We start from the raw sequence: 26,630 nt of genomic DNA on the forward strand, positions 1-26,630 counted from the left end.
CAACAAGACGCATGATAATGTAAGACCGCTAAAACGTATGATACTATACGACCGATATTCTACCACCAAACCATTTGTAACATATCATACAAATTGGAGGACGTAACATATCATATGAAATGGAGAACGTACATATCATACAAAATGGAGGATATAACATATCATACAAAATGGAGGATATAACATATCATACAAAATGGAGGACATAACATATCATACAAAATGGAGGACATAACATATCATACGAAATGGAGGGCCACAAAAACACCACAACATAATGTGAATGGGTGTGAGACAGTGTTGGTTCTACAAATCGTTCCATGGTTTTTACAAATTGGGAAACATAATTTGCTACCGTGTTCATTTTATTGATTTTTGTTGTTGTTTTAATCAACAATCCGAGAAGCTTCTTGTAAAACATCTTGGCTTGCTGTTAATTCATCAATGCATTTTACAATAGATACTCATCTAGCTAGCGTAAGTTATAAACTATAAACTATAAGGATCACTGCATGAGCACTGTAAAGTTAATCATGATGGGTTCAAGTGTGACTAGCACAAATACCTTACAGTCTCTGGCAATACATTGAATATAAGCAAACATACATCGTTTTGTATACATTTTACAGAAATGTTCCAGTATTCAATTGTTTTAAAGGAGTTACTTATAAATGTATATTAATTCATAAAAATGACAAAATTCCCTAACTGCAATATCCAAAGCAGGGCAGAAGAACAGTGCTAGAAAAAACAGAGGTAAAGCTATATTTGGATTAAATAGTGAATCTGTAGGCTAAAAAAATACTGTTGATATCCTGCTGATAGTCTACAGCTAGTTTGTTGAACATCTGCACATTGACTATTTATATAAAGCTTTACCAAAATACACTGGGTGTACAAAACATTAAGGACACCTGCACTTTCCATGACATATTGTAGACTGACCAGGTGACACCAGTTGATAGCTATGATCCCTTATTGATATCACTTGTTAAATCCACTTCAATCAATGTCAATGAATGGAGGAGACAGGTTAAAGAAGGATTTTCAAGCCTTCAGACAATTAAGACACGCATGGTGTATGTGTGCCATTAGGATGTTGAATGTGCAAGACAAAATATTTAAGTGCCTTTGAATGGGGAATGGTAGTAAGTGCCAGGCACACTGGTTTGTGTCAAGAACTGCAATGCTGCTGGGTTTTCCATCCTCAACAGTTTCCTGTGTGTATCAATAACGGTCCACTACCCAAAAGAACATCAAGCCAACTTGACACAACTGTGGGAAGCATTGGAGTCAACACAGGCCAGCACGGGCCTTGGGGTCAACAAGGGGAGGGGGGGGGGGTGCAACTCAATATTAGGAAGGTGTCCTTAATGTTTTGTACTCTCAGTGTATAAGTATAAAAACCATGAATGATAGATTGTTAAATAATGAAATTAGATTTTCAACACAAAGTGTGACTCACATGACGAGAGAAAGGAAAGTTACAATTGTATTGCAGTATTGTAGCTATTGACAGCGGTTCCCAGAAATACTATGTGGGAGTTAGCCTTGATCAATATAAAATCCATCGTTCTATAACAGACACTCAGAGGCAAAAAAGGTTATAGTAGGCTATTAGCAACTGTTGCTCTAGTAAAAATGGGTGGCTAAGTGGTCATTTTCTATTTTGTGACATTTGCACGCATTTGTCAGTTTGATGTACTGTACTGTACCTTTTACCATTATGGCCCTACTGTGTACTAAAGGGTGGTAAAACCATATTTAGATGTACAATTCATTTGCAGAAGTTGTGACCATTGTTACACTGGAGTACAGTACTTAAATATCTCTACCCTGTCGATTTGAGCTTGTTTGCAAAGCTAATGCATGTAATCAATACCACATCTGTCATACATAACAATGCGTAGGCTGTTCCACATTTTAATAGACTATCTCTCTTTGTAGAAGCCATGTAAATACGTAGTTTTAGATCCACATTATAATATAAAGTGTGTCTGTCAGGAATACTGACAAAAGCAAAGAGAACATAAACCAGAAACGGATTCGGCTGTAAATAATTCAGCAGTCTGTGTTATTAGACCTGAAGCATTTTCACTCACTGCCAGGACATATACTGAAGATACGGGATGAAAATAATTTCATTCTATAAATGGGACTTAATCTGTTTCTCTCTTATTTTCTTTTTTAAATGTAAGACTAGCCTCAGCAGTTATGCAGTACAGTAGCTAATAAAGCATACAGCTATTTGATCAAATATCACTGTGAAAATGGAGCGATAGTCATCATCAAAACAGCATACAGAATCACATACACAAACGGAAGCCAGTTAGTTTCACCTGTCACTGAAAAGGTTAGCCAACTACGTAAATAATATGTCAGAGTTCTGAGAATATCTATATCTACAAAGTCACGTTAAGTGATTTTAGTTTGGAACTGATTTTGGTTTCCTTACCTTCAGCAAACTACAATGTTGTGGTACATGCACATTCATCTTATTAGAAATATGCCAAAATGTTAACATCTAACCATTAATAGTTAGACTATGTCATCTAAACTGACATTGACATAAACAGTCATTAATTATATTCTCTTTTCATCTGTAGTCTGTGCTAGCTAGAATCATTATGCAAAACGATTCACAAACCTCTCGTCCACATTTTTGGGCTTGTCATAGTGGTTCCTGACATAGCATCATGCCCAAGGTCAGTAAAAAATATAGCTACTTCTGAAATGGTACCCTATTCCCTACATAGTGCACTACTTGGTCAAATGCAGTGCACTATATAGGGAATAGGGTGTCATGTGGGTTGCAATCTATGGAACGATTTACAGGCTTGATCTTTCATCAGCATTGATGTTTTGCAAGGTTACCGGGAGAATTTATACCCTATAATAAAGTCATAAATTATAGCCTACAGCCTATGAAATATGAAGGGTCATTTTAATCTTAATCACTATAATTAGTTGATGCCCTCAAGGTAAAATTGAGCGCTGTCATCATCTTTCTCATGAATCTTATCATGACTTAATGCCATAGTTAAGTCTCTCTAATCTGCCATCGATTTATTTTGACAGATGACACAATGTTTTTCTCCAATTACACAGTAAAACAGATTGTAAAAGTCCTTTCCAAATCTCACTTGGTTCAGCTATGTACATACTCAGTTGTCTTGGTTTCACAAGCCGCCATACTCTTCAGGTTTGTCAGTTTTAAAGTTGTTTTGCTGTTGTTGTTTCATTTTTACATTCATCAGAGTAGTAATGCATTCACGCAGAGTGTAGATCTAGATTAGGCTGTTCTGCTCCTCCACCCTCAGTGTTCTATGATTGTTTAGTTATTCCTTTCAGTGGTCCCTTCTACCTCTCTGCTCCGATCTATGAGTCTATTAGGTTTGTAGCCGAGAGCCGAGGTGTCTGTGAGGAAATTCTATGGTACAGCAGTGGAGCACACGCAGGCACAAAGCTCTGTGGTAGATTTCCATTGTTTGCAGATTCATGTAGCTATCAGCCCCATTTTCCCATTTTGTTTCAGTGTCTCGTGCCCCAGTGCTTTGCACTAAAGTATGTTTTCATCCATCATCCAACCTGTCACAATGGATCTGTAGTTTCTTCTTCCTCTGTGGTGCAATGTATTTGTTTTGCCTTTTGTAGATGGAAAGTGGAAAATAACTATTTTTCTCTCCATTTTACAGTACCTTAGTCAAGTGTGATGGAATATGCGTCAGCAATCTTTGACAATTCACCATCGATGTTAGTTTACAGGTGCTTGCTTCCCAGAGAATAGAAAGAAGGTCTGATAAACAATGGTTGGACATCCATGCTTCTCCACTTTCTCAGTTTGTCAAAGCACATGGCTACTGTAGCCTGGAGAAGCATTGACATCCCACTCACAGTGTACTGTACCCATGCTACAGCCTGTCTTGTCTATTCACACTACTTCAAGATGGATGATGCAGTCTCTGGTACATGAGATAAAAAAATAGACCACTGCTTAGCATTTGGGATCTTTGCGAAGTCCGTCAGCTGTAACAACTGTCATTGTCACTGAACAGTGTTGGGCGTTTTCTCCAACCCCTCCTGGGTCAAACGTCCCCATTTCACATGTCTACATATCTACTCATTCAGTGGTGTCCCTTACCCCGTTGTCTTATTTTCAAAATAACCCCAGTCCCATATTTGTGCAGCTTGTCATCAGTCACAAACAGGGATGACTTGTTGACAAAACCATGTCGTATACTTTGGACCACTGTCCTTGACAACATCCTGTGTATTCACTCTACAGCCAGACATCCATTTGTCACGAACCAGAAATTCACTACTCAAAAAGGCCTGGCACCTTCACATATTGTCTCTAGATAGAACCTTCACAGAGATGTGTGTAGAGTTTTATTGAAAACGATTTATGATGAAAAATTGAATCTCTCTACTTCTGAGCTACAATAAAGAAAGTTCCTAAATCTCACTGGTAGGAATGTCGATGATGAGGTCTAAAAAAAAAAGGTATAGTGTGTTTTGGAACCTCCTTTACTGACACCCCTGTGTGAGTCTGACTAAATCATTGTTTGTCCTGTCAGAATTCCGTTGTGGAGATCTGGGTGATCTCAGACTGCAGGTCTTGCTGGACCCTCCTGGATCGAGAACCACGAGGGATCTGGTCCATGCCTAGTCATACGGGCTTCTTTTCCGTCCCAGCTTCAGTCGGAGCGCAGACGGACACGGGTTCCCGGTTGGCGTTCCGACCCCTGTTGAGGGAGTTGCGTTCCACGCGTGTCCGGCAGGGCAGGCAGAAGTCCCGGAAGCACCTCTTGAAGTTCTCGTCCAGGAAAGCGTAGAGAACAGGGTTGAGACTACTGTTCATGTAGCCCAGTGCAATGCAGAGGTGCCAGCTGGCTTTCACGTAGGGGTTCCTGTTAATAATGAATCATAATAAGTTATGCATCATTTTATTTGATGCCCTTTTCCAACATACCCAAAGTAATTTGTCCAAAAAAAAATTGACAAGAAAATAGAAGTACACAAAACATAACGACTAACCCAAAGTCGATCTCCACCAGAGTCTTGATGATGATGAAGATGTGGATGGGCGTCCAGCAGACAATGAAGGCCGCGACAATCACGAGGACCATGCGGGTGATGCGGCGCATGTTGCGGTCCTTCTCCTTAGAGCCGGAGAGCAGGCGGACGCTGCGCAAACGCAGTATCATCAGACCATAGCAGATGGTGATGACCATGACAGGGATGATGAAGGCAAAGATGAAAACGCAGATCTTAGTGACTGTATCCCAGTACCAGTCAGGGTCGGGGAACTTCAGTGTACACATAGTCTGACCTAGGAGTAGAGAGGGGTGGAGGAGAGAAGAGGGGGGGGATGGGTGGAGGAGAGAAGGAGAGGAGTCAGACACGTTTAAAGAGAGCGGGGGTGAGACAGAGACTGTAGGACAGAGACTGAGGAGACTGAGGAGACTGTAGGAAGTTTATGTTATAGAGATAATTGATATTTGACCAAAGATGTAATAAACTGTACTATAAATTTGCAGGAATAGTGACTTATTATATTATTTAATGGGATAATATACAAGAAAGCCGTTGAAAGAAGTTACTTTCTCACCACTGTCTGTTGTTTTGGTCACCGCCATGACCATGATGGGCACTCCGATGGCAGAGGACAGAACCCAGATCAGAACGTTGATGATCTTACCCTTGGCGGGCGTCCTGAACTCCAGGGCTCTCACTGGGTGACACACAGAAGATTACGTTTCAGTTGCAACTTATATTACAGTGAGTGTTATTGGCTCTAGGCACCCTTTCATTTCTATTTGCGAGAGGATACACTCTGGTTAAAAGTAGTGCACCATAACGTGTATAGGGTGCCATGTGGAATGCTTCTCTCCCTTTACCTGGGTGGCACACAGCAATGTAGCGGTCCACAGACATCATGGTCAGGGTAAAGATGCTTGTGAACATGTTGTAGTAGTCGATGGCGATGACCACCTTACAGAGGACCTCTCCGAAGGCCCAGGTCCCCATCAGGTACATGGCGCTCTGGAAGGGCAGTGTGCTGGTGGCTAGGGCATCCGCTAGAGCCAGGTTAAAGATGTAGATGTTGGTGGATGTCTTCATCTTGGTGTATCTGTGGACGGAGACATTTGTTAAATAGATGTTGCTATCAAACCGTATGTTGTATTCTGTGATGATTTTGACATGAATTCATTTAATTTCAATTCACCTACAAAATTGACTTTTGAATTTATCTCAACCTTGGTGAAAGATAATTAAGTTACAATTATTTTGCGGTCAGTAATGACAGCGGTTGGTGCGGATGGTAGAATTTTCTGTTACACACTTTGGGTTGAGAAAGCTACAGTTGAAGTCAGAAGTTTACATACACTTAGCTTAGAGTCATTAAAACCAATTTTTCAACCACTCCACAAATTTCTTGTTAACAAACTATAGTTTTGGCAAGTCGGTTAGGACATCTACTTTGTGGATGACACAAGTCATTTTTCCAACAATTGTTTACAGACAGATTATTTCACTTACAATTCACTGTATCACAATTCCAGTGGGTCAGAGGTTTATATACACTAAGTTGACTGTGCCTTTAAACAGCTTGGAAAATTCCAGAAAATTATGTCATGGCTTTAGAAGCTTCTGATAGGCTAATTGACATAATTTGAGTCAATTGGAGGTGTACCTGTGCATGTATTTCAAGGCCAACCTTTCAAGGCCTACCGAAACTCAGTGCCTCTTTGCTTGACATCATGGGAAAATCAAAAGAAATCAGCCAAGACCTCCGAAAATAATTGTAGACGTCCACAAGTCTGGTTCATCCTTGGGAGCAATTTCCAAAAGCCTGAAGGTACCACGTTAATCTGTACAAACAATCGCACGCAAATATAAACACCGTGGGACCACGCAGCCGTCAAACCACTCAGGAGGTGTTCTGTCTCCTAGAGATGAACGTACTTTGGTGCAAAAAGTGCAAATCAATCCCATATCTACAGCAAAGGACCTTGTGAAGATGCTGGAGAAAACCGGTACAAGTATCTATATCCACATTAAAACGAGTCCTATATCGACATAACCTGAAAGGCCGCTCAGCAAGAAAAGAGCCACTGCTCCAAAACTGCAACAAAAAAGCCAGACTACGGTTTGCAACTGCACATGGGGACAAAGATCGTACTTTTTGGAGAAATGTCCTCTGGTCTGATTAAACAAAAATAGAACTGTTTGGCCATAATGACCATTGTTATGTTTGGAGGAAAAAGGGAAGCACCGTGAAGCACAGGGTGGCAGCATCATGTTGTGAGGGTGCTTTGCTGCAGGAGGGACTGGTGCACTTCACAAAATAGATGGCATCATGAGGAGCAAAAATTATGTGGATATATTGAAGCAACAAGACATCAATCAGGAAGTTAAAGCTTGGTCGCAAATGGGTCTTCCAAATGGACAATGACCCCAAGCATACTTCCAAAGTTGTGGCAAAATGGCTTAAGGACAACAAAGTCAAGGTATTGGAGTGGCCATCACAAAGCCCTGACCTCAATCCTGTAGAAATGTTGTGGGTAAAACTAAAAAAAAGCTTGTGCGAGAAAGGAGGCCTTACAAACCTGACTCAGTTACACAAGCTCTGTGAGGAGGAATGGGCCAAAATTCACCCAACTTATTGTGGGAAGCTTGTGGAAGGCTACCCAAATGTTTGACTCAAGTTAAACAATTTAAAGGCAATGCTACCAAATACTAAATAAGTGTATGTAAACTTCTGACCCACTGGGAATGTGATGAAATAAATAAAAGCTGAAATAAATCATTTTCTACTATTATTCTGACATTTCACATTCTTAAAATAAAGTGGTAATCCTACCTGACCTAAGACAGGGAATTTTTATTAGGATTAAATGTCAGGAATTGTGAAACTGAGTTTAAATGTATTTGGCTAAGGTGTACTGTATGTACATTTCCGACTTCTGTATATTCTGTAGAGTTTTGTCCCTGTGTTTTCACTCACGTCCAAAATGCTCAAACTACTTGCCTCTTGCTGTATATGTTGAGCAGAGAAACATTTGGAACATGTCATTCCAATTCTCTTTGAACAAGTGATTTTCTCTGTGAACAAGTGATTAAAGATAATTATACAACGGGTGGGTCTAATCCTGTATGCTAATTGGTTAAAAGCGCATTCCAACCGGTGTCTATTCCACAAGTTCCAACCGGCTAAATATATGATGTTAAAATGCCTATTTAGTCTGTTCCATCTGACTGTGCAATCCACTGTCTCATCAGCCCAGCCAGGCAAGTTATAAACTTCCTCTCCACTATAAAACCATCACGACATTAATCTCACATTTCTTTTAGACTAACATTTAGTTTTCAATAATGGAGATTTGTATAAAATTTGCTGTCTTTCTCTCCGACATTTGCAACATTGTTTCAATTTTCAAATTCGATCTCCAACTGTCCCATAGTAACTTGTTAGGGTCAGGAGATGGGACAAGAGAGAGAGAAAGAGAAAGGCAGTGTTTCAGTTCGCACCATTTTTATGGATATATACAAAGAAATGTCAATTGAAAAAAAGTAAAGCGTAACGAAGTGCAGGTAGTTGGCTGTCTTTCCAGCTTCAGTTTGAAGTTATTGTGTTAGTTGTGTTATTGGCTAGCTTCTCTGACCAACAGTGTCCTAACAACAGAGAACATTTTCTATGCCAGGCAAAATCGTGCCTCATAAGCTCATTGTTATGGATGTATCCAAATAAATGTCACAAGAAAACAGCTTAAGCAAATGCAGCTACTGTTGTTTTTCTGTATGCATGTGCTTGAAGTGACTGTAAGTTAGCCGTAGTTGGCTAGCTAGCAAGCAAGGGATAAGAACATTGCCAGCCAGTATGGCGATGGAACATTTAGAATGAACGACTTGGTCGCGTCCATAGAAACAGAACAAAAAGACTGAACGCCTGGGTCGTGTCTCTGGCGACCAAACCAATAGAACGAACGACCAGCCGGCTTGGGTAGCAACCCTATGTTTGTTTCAGGACTATATCTTGTGGAAGGTTGAAATGGTATGAATAAATTAATCCAAATAACATTTCATGAAATTATGTCATCATTATTTGAATATGTTGGTAACCCGTTGTGTAAAAGTGATAATGCCTTCAAAGCCGGTGTTTGGGGCCTAACAACACCCATACCGATATCCCCCAAACACCAGCTTCTCGGGCATGATCACTTAATCGATCTCTTGAACATGCGTGGAACAGCAAAACACGTTATTCTAATTCTCTTCATACGCGGTTCTATTTCTTTCTGAATGAGTGATTAAAGATAATTTATATACTTCAGGCTTGTTAGTGTCTGATCAAGCACTTTGAGGACCGCTTAGGATTATTTGCTGCATTAAGATATGTTATATTCCTCTAAAAAACTCCTGCAAAGAAGACTTTTTTTGTAATTAGACCCAAGACCCACTGGGCAGAGACATCAGTTCAACGTCCAGTTTTTTTAATTTAAATTTGGTTGAGTTGTCAAATAACATGAAAAAAAAAATACATTACATTGATGTCTTTTTGCAAATCCAATTAGTTTTCCACAATTGTTTAACTAGGCAAGTTAGTTAAGAACAAATTCTTATATACAATGACAGCCTAGGAGCAATGGGTTAACTGCTTTGTACAGAGCAGAAGAACACATTTTTACCTTGGCAGCTCAGGGATTCAATCCAGCAAACCTTTTGGTTACTAGTCCAACACTCTAACCACTAGGCTATCTTTCACCCCTAGGTGACCTGCTGACCCAAAACATTGACATCATTCAACATCATCACGTAGATTTTGGGGATTTAAATGATGTGGCAACAATGTTGATTCAACCAGTTTTTGTCTAGTGGGGAGCATTTTGGCTGAGTCACTAGAGTAGTTAGAGATATTGGCCTAATGGGGTCAGAATCTCTCTGAAGGCACAATATAAATGTGTTCATAGAGATATATTATATTTTAACCTACTTTGCCTTCAAAACAGTATTATATTAGTCATAGCCCATTGGTCTGTATGTAAAATGCTCTAAGAGTTACAGAATATGCTGTGTTGAAATTGGTGTGCCTAAGTGAGAACGGTACTTGTCAATAGATTTTTGCACTGTGGCTCTGTGGATACATTAAGTTAATATTTTGTACAGTCCATTTAGTTAATGGTACAGATGTGTGTGTTCACCATAAAAGCTATTGATGTTCAAAAGTCAAAAGGACAACAAAATCAAACCAAACAACACTCAGAATGAAGTAAACAACATTTACTGGAAAATGGAAATCAGCTTTGGGCGTTGGTCAGTCTTTGACAGGGACTGTAAGCTCCTAATCCTAACTCCCTGTTGGGTCGTTCCATGTCATTTCAGCAAGCCGTTACACCCACTATCTCAGATTTATTAAGAAATCATTTTTGTAGTTAGAAAAATATAAAATTAGCATTCCTGCTAAATCCTTTTGCTGAAATATAATTTGATCTCTGAGAAATTAAGCTGCTTGATTGCACCCAAATTCATATAATATTCAATATGTCCTGGTAGTCTATCTGGCCACGTGGCCTTGATACTGTTGAATGTTTAAAGGTCTTGCTCATATCGACTACGGAGAGCGTGATCACACAGTCTTCCGGAACAGCTAGTGCTCTCATGCATGCTTCAGTGTTGCTTGCCTCGAAGTGAGCATAAAAGGCATGTAGCTCGTCTGGTAGACTTGTGTCACTGGGCAGCTAGCTGCATTTCCCTTTGTTGTCCGTAATAGTTTACAAGCCCTGCCTCATCAGACGAGTGTCAGAGCCGGTGTAGTCGGATTCAATCTTAGTCCTGTATTGACGCTTTGCTTGTTCGTCTGAGGGCATAGCGGGATTTCTTATAAGTGTCCGGATTAGTGTCCCGCCACTTGAAAGCGGAAGCCCTTTCCTTTAGCTTGGTGCGGACATTGCCTGTTATCCATGGCTTCTGGTTTGGATATGTACGTACAGTCACTATGAGGACGACGTTGTCGATGCACTTTTTGATGAAGCTGGTGACTGAGTAAGAAATTAGGACTGTTGCAGGAATGCTTATCTTGTCTGTTTCTAACAACAGAAATGATTTCAGAACAATCTGACATGGTGGGTGTCAAAATCGTCCTTCTTGTACTTTTTGAGGTGGAATAACCCTGATCCCTGTCGCTCAGTAATAAATACATTATAGCCTATTGATTTCCCATTCCCTTTCTCCCTCTTTAAGATATGGTCGATAACATGTACTAATTTACATCTCTTAGTGCATAAACACTACCAGCCAAATCATTCTGGAGACTGGGGCTATAATCTAGGTCTGTGGAGTGTATGTGTATGCATGTCTGTGTCTGTGCTTGTGTGCGTGCATGTGTGTGCTATAATGTAATATAATATATATATGCCATTTAGCAGACACTTTTTAGCGACTTAAAGTCATGCGTGCATACATTTTACTTATGGGTAGTCTGGGAATGCTCTACAAAATGAGCTACAAAGGATCACCCATATGCAAAATGTCTCTTTGCTGTAAGTCAGCAAAGAGGCCTTGAGCCAGGACTGATGACTGTGATGACCATTCCATGTTTAGGCATCCCATCTGCTTATGAGACTGATGGTGGGTTAGGGGTGAGAGGGGACAGGACTGTCGAGTATGTGGACTGAGAGCTGCTGGTGATTTGCTGATTTCTCTTCTGCTTCAACGGCTCCCACAGGAGGGTTAGACCCTCCCGACTGAAATAGTCCATGAAAGCCACCTTCTTAATTGTTCATCTGACAGATGTGTTGTGATCCCTGTCAGGTCAAGTCAACTGGCCGACATTGAACAGACTTTACAACAAAGGTGCGTGTGTGTGCATGTGTGTGCGTGTACGTGTGTGTGTGTGTGTGTGTGTGAAGAGTCGTGACAGTCATTGTAATATGGGCCAACTCAGGGACAACGGCTTTAAATTAAAACAAGGTCAGGTCAGTGGATCTAAATATTGTCTATTCAATGTATTTCTGTTTTAATTGCACCTGTCTCTATTCAAACAAAAGTTATAATTGTTGGTTATCTCCCTCTCTCGCCATCTCTGTCTGTATTGGGTCTTGGTGTCAGTCAGTAAGATCTCATTGATCTACTGGCTCTGCCTCTCCAGGGTATCAGTCACTCTCTACACCATAAACGCAGCCCTGGCAATTAAACAATCCCACTGTTAAAAGTAGAGACAGGCTAGGTGGAGGGATTGATGAACGCAAAACAAATCTGTCAAGAATCATTCCAACGAACAGCATCCTGTACCTGACTTATACAATATGCTTTCCCAGCTTTTTAGCTCCATTCCTATGCTGTAAAGTTATACATTGGATTTTATTGTCACATTTAATAATATCAGTACCGTATACAGATGTAGGATCTTAATTTGATCACCCTGTTACAGGATAACTTTCATACAATGCAGGACAATTAAAATGTGTTGTTTATTTGAGGTGTAAAAAGGCTTCTGAAGTTTGTAATGTCCACTTAGAAATTTCATACTTGATTTTCCATTGCGCAAAACGTATAAACCCCTACATAAATGTCCGTAAATTATTATTCACACAATCATTCACATTTCCTGTTGCTGCAGGATTATTTTCCTGGCTCAAACTGGCTCAAATTAAGATCCTACATCTATAATGCATCCCATCTGTGGTCAGTAGCACTGTGGTTTCTAAATGGGCCTCTGTTGTACAAACACATCACTTGTCCATTGCTGTGAACCTGCTCATAGTGTATCACAACTATATCTCAATGGGGCAAGGAAGATATGTTTTAGGAAATATTGCTTGAGTCATGTACTGGGGTGCCAGAGACAGAGTAAATCTATTGTCTGAAGTTTCCGGTGCTCAGATGAGTCAGACTACAGCAGGTTACAGACTCTTTTACTGCTAGGGAAGATTGTTCTTGATGGGAGATGTCTTTCTCTGTCTGTTAGAACCCTTTGATTCAGCATAACTTCATCTATGAATCCGTCTGTGCTCCCTAGCGCCACTGTCAGCAGGAGAGAATAGATAGATATTACATGTTATATTTTTCGTATTTATAAGATGACGGTGAATCACAGGCAGTCATTATATCCATTGGATGGGTTTGCTCTCTGCGTATGTAGAATCATTATCGCTAGCCCTGATCTGAGCTGGCGTGGTCAGGGCACACCCACCCTCACCTCTCCTCCACCACCAAGACCCATGCTGGGACCATGTCCCTTCTGGTCTTTCCTGTCCTAACCATGGCCCACTCCCCTCTGCCTTGAACCAATGTTACAGGAGCCAGGGCTTACACATGATAGACACACACACAGAGACACACACACACACACACACACACACACACACACACACACACACACACACACACACACACACACACACACACACACACACACACACACGGAGATGGAGATGCAACGAAAGACGCATCGAGTGGGTGGCCTCTGGGCTCTGTTTGTGTGGATGGATGTTGATGAAGTGGCTAGAGAAGGGGAGAGGAGGCGGGTGGGCGGTGGGGGAAGAGACATGATGTCACATGTGCACGATGTTACACATACAGGAGCTGAGAACACACAAGTGGCCAGATACTGGCAAGATGTTAAGGATACGGCGTTCTGTACAGCACTGTACGGTACAGTCGTTTCAAGGAACTGGCTAAGATAGGCGGTCCCTCCCTGCTATCTTTAAAGGGGTTGTAGCTGACAACCTGAAGCATCTTCTCAACAGGTTACAGCACCAAGGCAGGTTTCACCACAACATGCTATGTTCCATTTCCCTTTGAGGATGACACCTGTGCATGCATTAATCATAGAAGAGGAGGGAGAAGATGAGCTTTTGATATTTTCCCACGGTGCCCACTCTGTTCATGCCATCCGTTTAACTGGTTCTGGACCTGTAGTAGTTAGCTAATGCCACAGGTTCATAGGGGTGGTCCATTCTCCTTGTTTGGAAGCCTGAAAAGCTTGAAAACAGTGGGATATTTTCTTCCAATGTCGTGTTAAATCATGCTGTTCAAAATGAGAACCATGATCTGTAACTGTGATAGTATCATAGATGTCAGTCTAGTTGGAGATTGTAGGTGTGGAGCTGTCATTGCTGTCCTGCCCTGTCATCTCGTGTCCCTAGAGCAGTGGTTCACCACCATCTCCATTCGGTGGACCACCAAATCACGTCAAAACCTCTTGAGGACCATTATTTGTGGAGTCACTAAATGTTTTGACATTAAATATCTTGCCGGACAAATTTTGAGTCCGTTTTATCCATGAATGTAACAGTTAAAAGGCCTATTATTATTATTATGAACAATTTGTATTTTTTAAAGAAATTAACATTTCTTATAATATAATTAATACCCCCAACTGTTTTTATTTTTGAAGGAAAATAAATTGCACCAAAAAAAGTACCACGGACCACAGGTTGAAAACTACTGCCTTAGAGGTTAATCAACATATGGAGGAGGCAGAACCTTGTTAGAATCACTGCTGCAGGCTAGAGGGTCGTGTCTGTATGTGTATTTGTGTGTGCGTTTGTTAAATTCACAGCAGCAGGGAACAGAGGGTCATTTTAAAAACGTCAGTCAGTGGCCTTGGTTCCAGGACAAACCGGATGGAAATTGAATACTTCCTTCTCCTGCCTGACGCTGGTGAATATTGATTATTGTCTTATTGATCACAGCTTCATCAGACCACAGGCAACATTTGTATATTGGGTACGTACACCCAGAGCCATTGATCATAGTCTGTCACCACAAGTTAATCACTCGGTCCAGTATTAACCATGTTCACTGGGCTCCAGTCCGATATGTGTCCATTTCAGCCAAAGGCAGCACACCATGAAAAGATGAACTATATATGCAAAAGTATGTCAACACGCTTTCTAATTAGTGGATTCGGCTATTTCATCCACACCCGTTGCTGACAGGTGTATAACAATTGAGCACATGGCCATGCAATCACCATAGACAAACATTGGCAGTATAATGGCCTTAATGAAGAACTCAGTGACATTCAACAAGTCAGTTCATTACATTTATGCCCTACTAGAGCTTCCCTGGTCTGCTGTTATTGTGAACTAGATATGTCTAGGAGCAACAACGGCTCAGCCACGAAGTGGTAGGCCACACCAGTTCACATAACGGGACCACCGGATGCTGAAGCGCGTAGCGTATAAAAATTGCCTGTCCTCGGTTCCAACGCTCACTACTGAATTCCAAACTGCCTCTGGAACCAACATCAGCACAAAAACTGTTCATCGGGAGCCTAAGATCACCATATGCAATGCCAAGCGTCGGCTGGAGTGGTGTAAAGCTTGCCACCATTGGACTCTGGAGCAGTGGAAACGCGTTCTCCGGATTGATGAATCATGCTTGGAGGAGGAATAATGGTCAGGGGCTGTTTTTCATGGTTCGGGCTAGGCCTCTTAGTTACAGTAAAGGAAAATCTTAACGCTACAACATACAATGACATTATAGACGATTATGTGCTTCAAACCTTGTGGCAACTGTTTAGGGAAAGCCCTTTCCTGTTTCAGCATAACAATGCCACCGTGTATAAAGTGAAGTCCATACAGATATGGATTGTAGAGATCGGTGTGGAAGAACTAGACTGGCCGGCACAGAGCCCTGACCTCAACCCCATCGAACACATTTGGGATTAATTAGAACGCCGACTGCGAGCCAGGCCTAATCGGCCAACATCAGTACCTGACCTCACTAATGCTCTTGTTGCTGAATGGAAGCAAGTCCCTGCAGCAATGTTCCAACATCTAGTGGGAAGCCTTCCCAGAAGAGTGGAGGCTGTTATAGCAGCAAAAGGGGAACCAACTCCATATTAATGCCCATGATTTTGGAATGAGTTGTTCGACAAGCAGGTGTCCACATACTTTTGGCCATGTAGTGTGTCTTGCTGCTGTAACGGAGGTGGTTTGGTAAACCATGCTTGCTTGATAGCTAACCTTGCCTCAGACCTGAAAAGTTGTGTTTGCTCTATGAGTTATTACCTAGGCTTTAGCTCAGAGGGCTGACACAGTAATGTGGCGCATGGGAGACACAGACTCAAACATCAGTTTGTCACACTGCTTGGAGACAGTCAAAAGAGTACTCACTCTTTTATGAGGGTCCTTCATTCAGTAAGTTTACTGTGAATTGGAGACATTAGCATTTGGGCAGGCAGTGCTCAAACTTTTGGGCTTGGTGGGCCAGAATAACATCTGAGTGGTGCCCAACTAGACATGATGTATTTAGAAATAGGACAGGTAAACAATAGCTTTTTAGGGTCACACTCCACACCAAACTCACACTTATTAAGAACACATTCTAATTACCAGTAATGATGTATACATTTTTTAACAGTTGTGGCACAGAAACAGCAACCAAGTTTCTATGTTCATAAGGCTAATAACTTGAATATGTTTAAAATGACTTGAATATGTGAAAGATGTAAAAATTTGTATTTGCAGCTCTGATCTGTCATCATTTCTACCCCACTGTTTCCTCCATACTCCGCGGAAGTGCCCTCGACCGCTCTTCTTTTCCCACCACTTCCCTGACCAAACACACACTACTCCTTCCAGAGCTCTCTCTCACACACACGCACATGCACGCACACACACACTTCACACACACACACACTGCTGAGTAAGAGAGTAGACATGCAGCGAGACACGGGAGCTGGTGTTGACTCACACCCGTCCTAAAAAACACCCAACTAAAGCTTCCACTCCACTGGGTACAATATTTCAGGCAGGAATTGCTGCTCTTTGTTTGTTTGGGTAAACCCTGATGTATTTCCCCAAAGAAAGGATTTCGACCTAATCAGAGTTATAAGATGTCAGCTTATGGTGTATACTAGAGTTCATCTTATTCAAGCTCATTAGATGATTCTCCCCTGTTTGGGAGTTTTCCTCCTAAGACAGCTCTGCTTATGCCCTGCGTATGAATAAACCAAGTACACCACCTAGTACATCAGCTACACCACTCAAATAAGTAATTTTATCAACTGCACACCCTCATTCATAACATTAGCCATTTAAATGTAGGTCATAGCACAGTACATTGGGTACAATCATCTCTACACTATTACTGATTCTGTGTGTGTGTGTGTGTGTGTGTGTGTGTGTGTGTGTGTGTGTGTGTGTGTGTGTGTGTGTGTGTGTGTGTGTGTGTGGGTGTGTGTGTGTGTGTGTGTATGTGTGTGTATGTGTGTGGCTGGCTGGCTGGCTGGCTGTCTAGCAGAGCGAATGCTTCTGACCTGGGCTATGTTACAGAGGGATGAACTACAATATTGGTGGTGTCAGCCCCAGCTCTCCCCTCAGTCCCCTCAGTCAGTAATCACAGAAGAGTCTTCTTTGGCTCGTATTATAACTAATGCTATTATGGATACTAAAACATAGCCTTCATATCTACCCAGGCAGCTCTCCCTCTGAAGCAGCCGACACCTGGGTTCAAATAGTATTCATTTTCTTTCAAATACATTGAGTGTTTGATTTAGCCTGCCTGGAATGCCAGATGGATCCAGTCAACAGCTCTCTAGAACAGAGGGAGGGGAGATACTGTAGATGGCTCCTAAATAGCTTAATTACTCACTGTGCTGTGTTTTCAAAATGAATATCCAATGCCGATCACGATTCACAGTGAATGAACAATAGCGACTGACTGTGGATGCTAAAAACACTCATTTTACTCCACTAGTCAATGTTTTCTTTCCTGCTTCTTTCCTGTGTAAGGCTGATTACTCCATGCCTAGCACACAGTTTCAGAGAATCAGAGAGCATCGAACCCAACTCAACCTCACCACTTTCTCCGCACTTCATATCTCCCTGTCTCTTCCAATAAATGTGTTTAATTCAGTCCTTGAGCTGTTCTTGTCTATTGATGTTCTGTATTATGTCATGTTTTATGTTTTGTGTGGACCCCAGGAAGAGGATCTGCTGCTTCAGCAACAGCTAATGGGAATCCTAATAAAATAATAAAATACTAAATCCGGCTGATTCTCTCCGCTCTCTCTCCCTGTCTCTCTCTGTTTCTCTCCCTCTCACACATCCACTCTCTCTGTCTGTCTCTGTTTCTGTCACTGCCTCTCTCTCTCTCTCTCTCTCTCTGTCTGTCTGTCTGTCTCTCTCTCTCTCTCTCTTTCTTCCTCTCTCTCTCTCTCTCTCTTTCTCCCTCTCTCTCTCTCTCTCTCTCTCTTTCTCTCTCTCTCTCTCTCTCTCTCTGTCTTTTTTTTTCACTGTCTCTCCTTAAATTTTGGGGTGGTAGTCATGGTAATGGCAGGTCATGTGCAAAGAAAACCCCACTTTAGAGCAAAGAATCTGATCTGTGCGTCCAGACAGAGGTCGCATATGGAGGATTCGGTTTGCATCAGAATTCAGATCCACATATGGAGGTCGTATAAATCTGGAGTCAAAAGATCAGATTCCATGTTTCTTTTTGCTGTTTACACTGAAGGGAACACATACACTGAAGGGAACACAAGTGCCTTGCGAAAGTATTCGGCCCCCTTGAACTTTGCAACCTTTTGCCACATTTCAGGCTTCAAACATAAGAATCAACAACAAGTGGGACACAATCATGAAGTGGAACGACATTTATTGGATATTTCAAACTTTTTTAACAAATCAAAAACTGAAAAATTGGGCATGCAAAATTCAGCCCCCTTAAGTTAATACTTTGTATCGCCACCTTTTGCTGCAATTACAGCTGTAAGTCGCTTGGGGTATGTCTCTATCAGTTTTGCACATCGAGAGACTGACATTTTTTCCCATTCCTCCTTGCAAAACAGCTCGAGCTCAGTGAGGTTGGATGGAGAGCATTTGTGAACAGCAGTTTTCAGTTCTTTCCACAGATTCTCGATTGGATTCAGGTCTGGACTTTGACTTGGCCATTCTAACACCTGGATATGTTTATTTTTGAACCATTCCATTGTAGATTTTGCTTTATGTTTTGGATCATTGTCTTGTTGGAAGACCAATCTCCGTCCCAGGCTCAGGTCTTTTGCAGACTCCATCAGGTTTTCTTCCAGAATGGTCCTGTATTTGACTCCATCCATCTTCCCATCAATTTGAACCATCTTCCCTGTCCCTGCTGAAGAAAAGCAGGCCCAAACCATGATGCTGCCACCACCATGTTTGACAGTGGGGATGGTGTGTTCAGCTGTGTTGCTTTTACGCCAAACATAACGTTTTGCATTGTTGCCAAAAAGTTCAATTTTGGTTTCATCTGACCAGAGCACCTTTTTCCACATGTTTGGTGTGTCTCCCAGGTGGCTTGTGGCAAACTTTAAACGACACTTTTTATGGATATCTTTAAGAAATGGCTTTCTTCTTGCCACTCTTCCATAAAGGCCAGATTTGTGCAATATACGACTGATTGTTGTCCTATGGACAGAGTCTCCCACCTCAGCTGTAGATCTCTGCAGTTTATCCAGAGTGATCATGGGCCTCTTGGCTGCATCTCTGATCAGTCTTCTCCTTGTATGAGCTGAAAGTTTAGAGGGACGGCCAGGTCTTGGTAGCCCAATTTTTCAGTTTTTGATTTGTTAAAAAAGTTTGAAATATCCAATAAATGTCGTTCCACTTCATGATTGTGTCCCACTTGTTGTTGATTCTTCACAAAAAAATACAGTTTTATATTTTTATGTTTGAAGCCTGAAATGTGGCAAAAGGTCGCAAAGTTCAAGGGGGCCGAATATTTTCGCAAGGCACTGTATCATACTGTATCAGCAGGTTAGGAGAGCATTTTAGCTAACCTAACCTTAACCCTTTTCGTAACCATAATCTAACTCTCCTAACCTGTTACGTTCATTCTCCTAACCTGCTGCGTAAATTCTCCTAACCTGCTACGAAAAGTAACTTCCGTCCGTAGCTGTATAGGCCTACCATCTAGTAAAACCCCTTTAAAGCACCTCCACAGGGAGAAACCAGAGTCCTATATTTTGAGAGTTGGGCCAAAGCGGTTTCTGTCTGAATGTTCTGAGAGAGCCACTTTCTCCTCCACAGCTGTTGCTAAGTGATAATTGACACTTCCGTATTGTGCTGTTTATTTCTGATAGTTTTCAAAACCTATGAAGATGTCAAGTGAAAGCAGATATGTAGTTTGTTCAGACCATAACACAGTACCGACTTGGATACACATTATCCCGAATGCTAATAAAAAAAATGTCTGTTAAATTCACTGCTCTGTTTTGCTTGTTGACAGCGAGTAATTTCATAGGGAATTGTCGGAGACGCTCTCATATTGTACATCACCAACATTTTGAGAATAAAGGAGCTAACATGGCATCCGTTCTAATACCTGGACGAACTCTCTTAAATATATGGCTCTCGGAAAACCAACTAATGTCCATTGTCATGACAACCCCTTTCATTATCTGACAGGAAACAGCAGTAGAGGCCACTATACGTATCTTTTCCCTGAAAACCAGAGAGGAGAGTTCATACTGATAGTAGCCTCCTGGCTCTTACTGTCAATAGTTACAGCCTTATTCTAAATGTGATTAAGTAAATGAAATTCCTTGGCAATCTACACACAATACTCCATAATGACAAAGAGAAAAATATATATTTTTTACATTATTTTTTTTACATAAATATACAGACCCTTTGCTATGAGATTCGAAATTGAGCTCAGGTGCATCCTGTTTAATTTGATCATCCTTGAGATGTTTCAACAACTTGATTGGAGTCCACCTATGGTAAATTCAATTGATTGGACATGATTTGGAAAGGCACACACCTGTCTATATATGTCAGAGCAAAAACCAAGCCATGAGGTTGAAGGAATTGTACATAGAGCTCTGAGACAGGATTGTGTCGAGGCACAGATCTGGGGAAGGGTACCATATTTTTTTCAGCATTGAATGTCTCCAAGAACACAGTGGCCTCCATCATTCTTAAATGGGAGAAGTTTGGAACCACCAAGACTCTTCCTAGAGCTGGCCGCTTGGCTAAACTGAGCAATCGGGGGATAAAGGCCTTGCTCAGGAAGGTGACCAAGAACCCAATGGTCACTCTGACAGCACTCCAGAGTTCCTCTGTGGAGATGGGAGAACCTTCTAGAAGGACAACCATCTCTGCAGCACTTCAACAAGCAGGCCTTTATGGTAGAGTGGCCAGGTGGAAGCCACTCCTCAGTAAAAGGCACATGACAGCCCACTTGGACTTTGCCAAAAGGCACCTAAAGACTCTGACCATGAGAAACAAGATTCGCTGGTCTGATGAAACCAAGATTGAACTCTTTGGCCTGAATGCCAAGCGTTACGTCTGGAGGAAACCTGGCACCATCTCTACGGTGAAGTATGGTGGTGGCAGCATCATTCTGTGAGAAGGTTTTTCAGCGGAAGGGACTGGGAGACTAGTCAAGATCGAGGCAAAGATGAACGGAATGCCCTTGAGTGGCTCAGCCAGAACCCGGACTTGAACACGATCAAACATCTCTGAAGTACCAGAAAATAGCTGTGCAGCAACTATTTCAAGAAAGTATGCTTCAAGAAATGATTGAGTAAATCGTCTGAATACTTATGTAAATGTAATATTTCAGTTTATTTTGAATAAATCAGCAAAAATGTCTAAACCTGTTTTTGCTTTGTCATTATGGGGTAGTGTGTGTAGATTGGTGACAGGGAAAAAAACAACTTAATACATTTTAGAATAAGGCTGTAATGTAACAAAATGTGGAAAAAGTCAAGGGGTCTGAATTCTTTCCGAAGGCACTGTATATAACAGGATTGGGGACAAGTATGAATAGAGACACGAATTGCTCTTTAATTATGTTCAATTCATGAATTTGAATTGTATTTCAATTGGACATACCTCACAGGAAACAGAATTTGAATGAAAGGAAGTGGAATTTATTTAAAATAAATGTAATTAAATTCAAATGACTTATTGTCACGGCCGTCCTCCTCTTCATCTGAAGAGGAGAGGCGAGATGGATCTGAGGACCAATACGCAGCGTGGTAAGTGTCCATGGTGAATCTTTAATAAAGAAAGACTGAACACTATGCAAAAGAGTAACGAAAACAACAAACCAAATACGACCGTGAAGCTACAAAATGAGACCTGTGCAGACACAAGCCACTAACATAGACAATCACCCACAAACAAACAGTGCAACCCAGGCTACCTAAGTATGATTCTCAATCAGAGACAACTAATGACACCTGCCTCTGATTGAGAACCATACTAGGCCGAAAACATAGAAATGCCCCAAAACATAGAAAAACAAACATAGACTGCCCACCCAACTCACGCCCTGACCATACTAAATAAATACAAAACAACAGAAATAGAGGTCAGAACGTGACACTTATTTATTCTACACATCCCCATAATTTTGGTTACAATAGCATAAGGTTGAAACATTTAATTTTCTAAACTCATTCTCTTGAAACAATTGTAAATTATTATCGTGGTCTGGAAATATTCTAAAACAATGTTGTGGGTTGTCTATAATAATCCATAATTCCCTTAATGTTCAAAATATCAGAAATAAAAAAATCCCAGAATGCATTAGATCAAACACTTCCTTATGGAGACATGCCAAAGTGAAAAACTGCTTCACATCTGAGTTATAATCAAATTAAGATTTGAAATGGTGTGTATATTATTTGCATTAATAAGTGGCATTGATAAAAATATTTGTGAAATGAATGAGACTCATGTTTCACTTCTAAATTGAATTGGTTTCAATTGGTTTTAATTCAATTCTCCTTCCTTCAATTAAATTCACATTCTGCTTCCTGTGGGGTGAGGCCAATTTAAATTTAATTCTAATTCAATTCAGAAATTCCAACCCTAAAGCTATTATTAGATTCAGAGCAACTAGACTGGACATTGTTTTATAATGTCTGACTGCAGTGGGCAATAAAGCTATTAGTGGATTCAGAGCTATTAGACTGGATACGGTTATAAAATGTCTGACAGCAGTGGGCAGTAACAGAAGTAAGTGCACTAGACTGGACATCCAGTTTACTAGACTGGATACTCACTGTCTTATAATGCCAGACAGTGTAGTACTGTCAAGGGTTCAGTTTAGTACACTGCTAGGGTTCAGTTTAGTACACATTGTGTGGGTTCAGTCCTCCAAGTTTGGCCATGGCCTGCCATGTCTATGAACATGTCAGAGGGGGGTTGTTAGAGCATTTTTGTGATGTGGGCAAAATTATTATCCTTCAAAATACACTCAGCATGGTAATGTTATCATAAACAATAAACCCATCACTGACATCAGTACTATTTAAATTAAGGGAGGGGGCAGATTGGGAATAGCCAATAATTGAATCCTGTTGATCCTAATTAGTGTCTGTAAAATGGGAGCATTTGATAATAAAACTTTTTTTAAAGATAGCCCAATTTGAGTACTCTTTTGAGTGCTGTGTAGTAGGCACACAAACACCACACACTCTCCACCAGACTCTCTCTTTCCTTTGGTCCTCACGCGCGAGTAAACACTGATTTATTGTTTCGCCAGCAAAAATGTTTCCTTGTTGAACAAAAGCAACAACAACAAAAAAGTATTATAGAGTGTAGCATCTTCAAATCACAGAAAATCATTCATTTTATCATTGATTTGCGCCCTGTGCTTGCTTTTGACAAATACACGGTTTGCTTAACTAACACGAAGAGAGGCACACATGAGATATTGGTCTATAAAAAAACGCGATTTCTATACGAAATACACGATTCCCCTATAGCCTAAAACCTTCTTTTTTTCAGTCACGCATATCCCCACAAATATATGCATTCACATGCTTTCTTACAGACAATAATAAGGCATATAATCTCAAAAGCAAGTTCCCACCAATGATAGTAGGCTAAATATAATATGCCACGGGTGGTTCCAGTAGAAAAGCCTTACCTCACCACCCCGTACATCACAAGGACATTCCCGAGCAATCCCACCACGCAGATAACCGAGTAGAGCGCGGTGATGGAGATGGCTACTATAATATTGGAGGCGCTCTGAACCGGGGGCTGCTGGGTGAAGTTTGGCACGTTTGGCACGAACCCCATCTTGTCGTCCGGGTAGGTGACATTGAACGGAATCACCGAGTACATGTCGAAATCAGCCGGTTCAGCACCATGGCTCTAGGACTGTCGCGCGCCTGTGACTGTTACTGTTCTCTGGTCTGTGGTGCTGAAAACTTATCCAAGCACTACTGGTCGGCTGGTCGGACACGGCTCGCGCTTTTGTTTCGCCTGCTCGGCGTTTTATTGGCTGGAAGGTGTGTACTGATCCTCACGCGCCAAAGGGCAAGGTGCACAGTTTACAGTTGGTCTGTCTCACCAAGGGGTCGAACATGAAAAACAGAACGATGACAGACTTCCCAACCCCAAAAATAAGAATAGAAAAGCAAAAATGATTTCACTTCTGTTTAGAGTTCACAGAACATTAGGATGATTCAATAATTGTTCGGTCTTGTGTCTGGTTGAAAGAGAGGTGTCCTGTTCTCAGGAGGATCGGTCTGTGTAATGTTGACGGTAGCCTTTAGTGGGAAAGGTGCATGCAGTGATTTGGTCTCGCTCTCCAAACGTCTAATAATGTAAACACTCGCGCACTGCAAGTGTTTTTTTTTTCATAGGCTAACACATCAAAGCTGTGCATAGTAGGCTGATAATTGTTTTAGCCTATTCCGCTGAGCTATAGATTAATCTCTACACGTATTGTAGGCTATGTGACAGAACATACATACACTATGCATACAAAAGTATGTGGACACGCGTTCAAATTAGTGGATTTGGCAATTTCAGCCACACCAGTTGCTGACAAGGTGTATAGAATCGAGCACACTGCCATGCAATCTCCATAGACAAACATTGGCAGTAGAATGGCCTTAGTGAAGAACTCAGTGACTTTCAACATGACAGTATCATAGGATGCCACCTTTCCAACAAGTCAGTTTGTCAAATTTCTGCCCTGCTAGATTTTCTCCAGTCAACTGTAAGTGCTGTTATTGTGAAGTGGAAACGTCTAGGAGCAACAACGGCTCAGCCGCGAAGTGAAAGGCCACACAAGCTCACAGATCAGGACCACCAACTGCTAAATTGCATAGCAGGTAAAAAATAATCTGTCCTCGGTTGAAACACTCACTACCGAGTTCCAAACTGCCTCTGCAAGCAACATCAACACAAGAACTGTTCGTCTGGAGCTTCATGAAATGGGTTTCCATGGCCGAGCAGCCGCACGCACACAAGCCTAAGATCAGCATGCGCAATGCCAAGCGTCGGCTGGAGTGGTGTAAAGCTTGCCAGCATTGGATTCTGGAGCAGTGGAAATGAGTTCCCTGGAGTGATGAAAAGGGGGACCAACTCCATATTAATGCCCATGATTTTGCATTGCGATGTTTGATGAGCAGTTGTCCACATACTTCTGTTCATGTAGTGTATGATAAAAACATTGTTGGCGTACAAGAACATGATAATGCCATTTTATTTTCATAAATTCCCAAATGCAGGACTTCGAATGAAAGGAAATCATTCATATTTACTGGGCCTAGGCTTATTAGTGATACAATTACTGTATGTCGACGTAGGTAGTTCTAGGCATAGTGCTTGGCAAGGCAAAAATAAAATATTCTAACAAGGAATTGAATGGTGCCTCAGATGGTTTTGATGTGGCAATATTAATAATTTAATTGAAAATGTGGAAAATGTGGAATAGTACAGCAACACTCTACATATCGTGCCAATAGGGTTAACCCTTTTGGTGGGAATTGTAACGTGGCTCATATAACGAGTGTCGCTTCACCGCCCTCTCAGAATGAGAAGTCACATCCCCGCCCTTTGATTTTCATTCAAGCCCCATGACACATCCTCCCTTGCATTCCGTTGGCCCCACAGCCGCCATCCCACTTCTGTCACCAGAGGAGCAGATAGGGGATCACTCCAATATATTGGTATCACTCCGCGGTGGAGGGATACATCCATGGTGAGGATTTACAGATTTACTCCCGTGTACACCTATGTCACGGCTGGGGTCCGCCCCTATTTATAGACCCCATGGCCGCGACACTCGGGTAGCCACTGCACTGGACATCAAACTGGTGGACAGTAATGACTATCCATCTGTCCCCATCTCTACTGAGTTCAGCGAGACCTTGCAGGAGAGCTGGGCCTCTGCCAGGCGGTGCTTCCGACTCACAGCAGAGACTGGACCATGGAGTTATGTTGCGGGCGCAGAGTTACTCACTCCGGGAAGCGATGGAGGTGTCTCGCCTGCTTTCCCTGGTCCAGAGGGATGTGGCCCGTGCCAATGGACGGGCCATGGCGCAGGTGGTTACCTCCCGGCGCCATCTCTGGCTGGTCCAATCCCATCTGCCAGCTGCTCTCCAGAGCACATTTGCCACTCTCCCTATCACCCCAGGGCTGACGTTTGGCCCAGGGGTTGATGACATTCTGGAGCAGACCGATAAGGTTCGTATGGACCGGGAGACCCTGAGACGGTTCATGCCGCCTCCTCAGGCCCGGGGTCCGGGTCCAAGGCAGACGGACCCACCTGCACCCGAACAACAGTGCGGTCCCTCTCCTGACCCATCGCCTCGTGCTGAGGGACGATGGCAGGGAGGGGCACAGCATACAGTGGAGCAACAACCTGTCAACTGTCACCACCAT

The 26,630-nt window shown here is 41.9% G+C and overlaps 1 protein-coding gene across 1 annotated transcript; it reads right to left on the reverse strand.

The window, feature by feature from the left end:
- Positions 1-347: 347 nt before the first annotated feature.
- LOC110488182 (delta-type opioid receptor) lies at positions 348-24,525 on the reverse strand. The gene is made up of 5 exons (XM_021560282.3): positions 23,878-24,525; positions 5,901-6,133; positions 5,612-5,734; positions 5,038-5,332; positions 348-4,910 (listed from the first exon to the last, which is right to left on the reverse strand). Exons 1-5 carry the CDS (start codon positions 24,075-24,077, stop codon positions 4,670-4,672), a joined length of 1,092 nt encoding a protein of 363 aa, XP_021415957.2. The 5' UTR covers positions 24,078-24,525; the 3' UTR covers positions 348-4,669.
- Positions 24,526-26,630: the final 2,105 nt, after the last annotated feature.

Source organism: Oncorhynchus mykiss, chromosome 30 (assembly GCF_057628025.1).
Source record: "Oncorhynchus mykiss isolate SJ-2025 chromosome 30, ASM5762802v1, whole genome shotgun sequence".
Lineage (NCBI taxonomy): Eukaryota > Metazoa > Chordata > Actinopteri > Salmoniformes > Salmonidae > Oncorhynchus > Oncorhynchus mykiss.

What these genes read in the sequence shown, in the direction of transcription:
- LOC110488182 (XM_021560282.3), bottom strand. Translation starts at nt 24,077, where the DNA reads ATGTACTCGGTGATTCCGTTCAATGTCACCTACCCGGACGACAAGATG. An exon ending in CATTGCTGTGTGCCACCCAG is followed by an intron (nt 5,735 to 5,900) that starts GTAAAGGGAGAG and finishes TGTGTCACCCAG; the next exon opens with TGAGAGCCCTGGAGTTCAGG. An exon ending in GACCAAAACAACAGACAGTG is followed by an intron (nt 5,333 to 5,611) that starts GTGAGAAAGTAA and finishes CTCTACTCCTAG; the next exon opens with GTCAGACTATGTGTACACTG.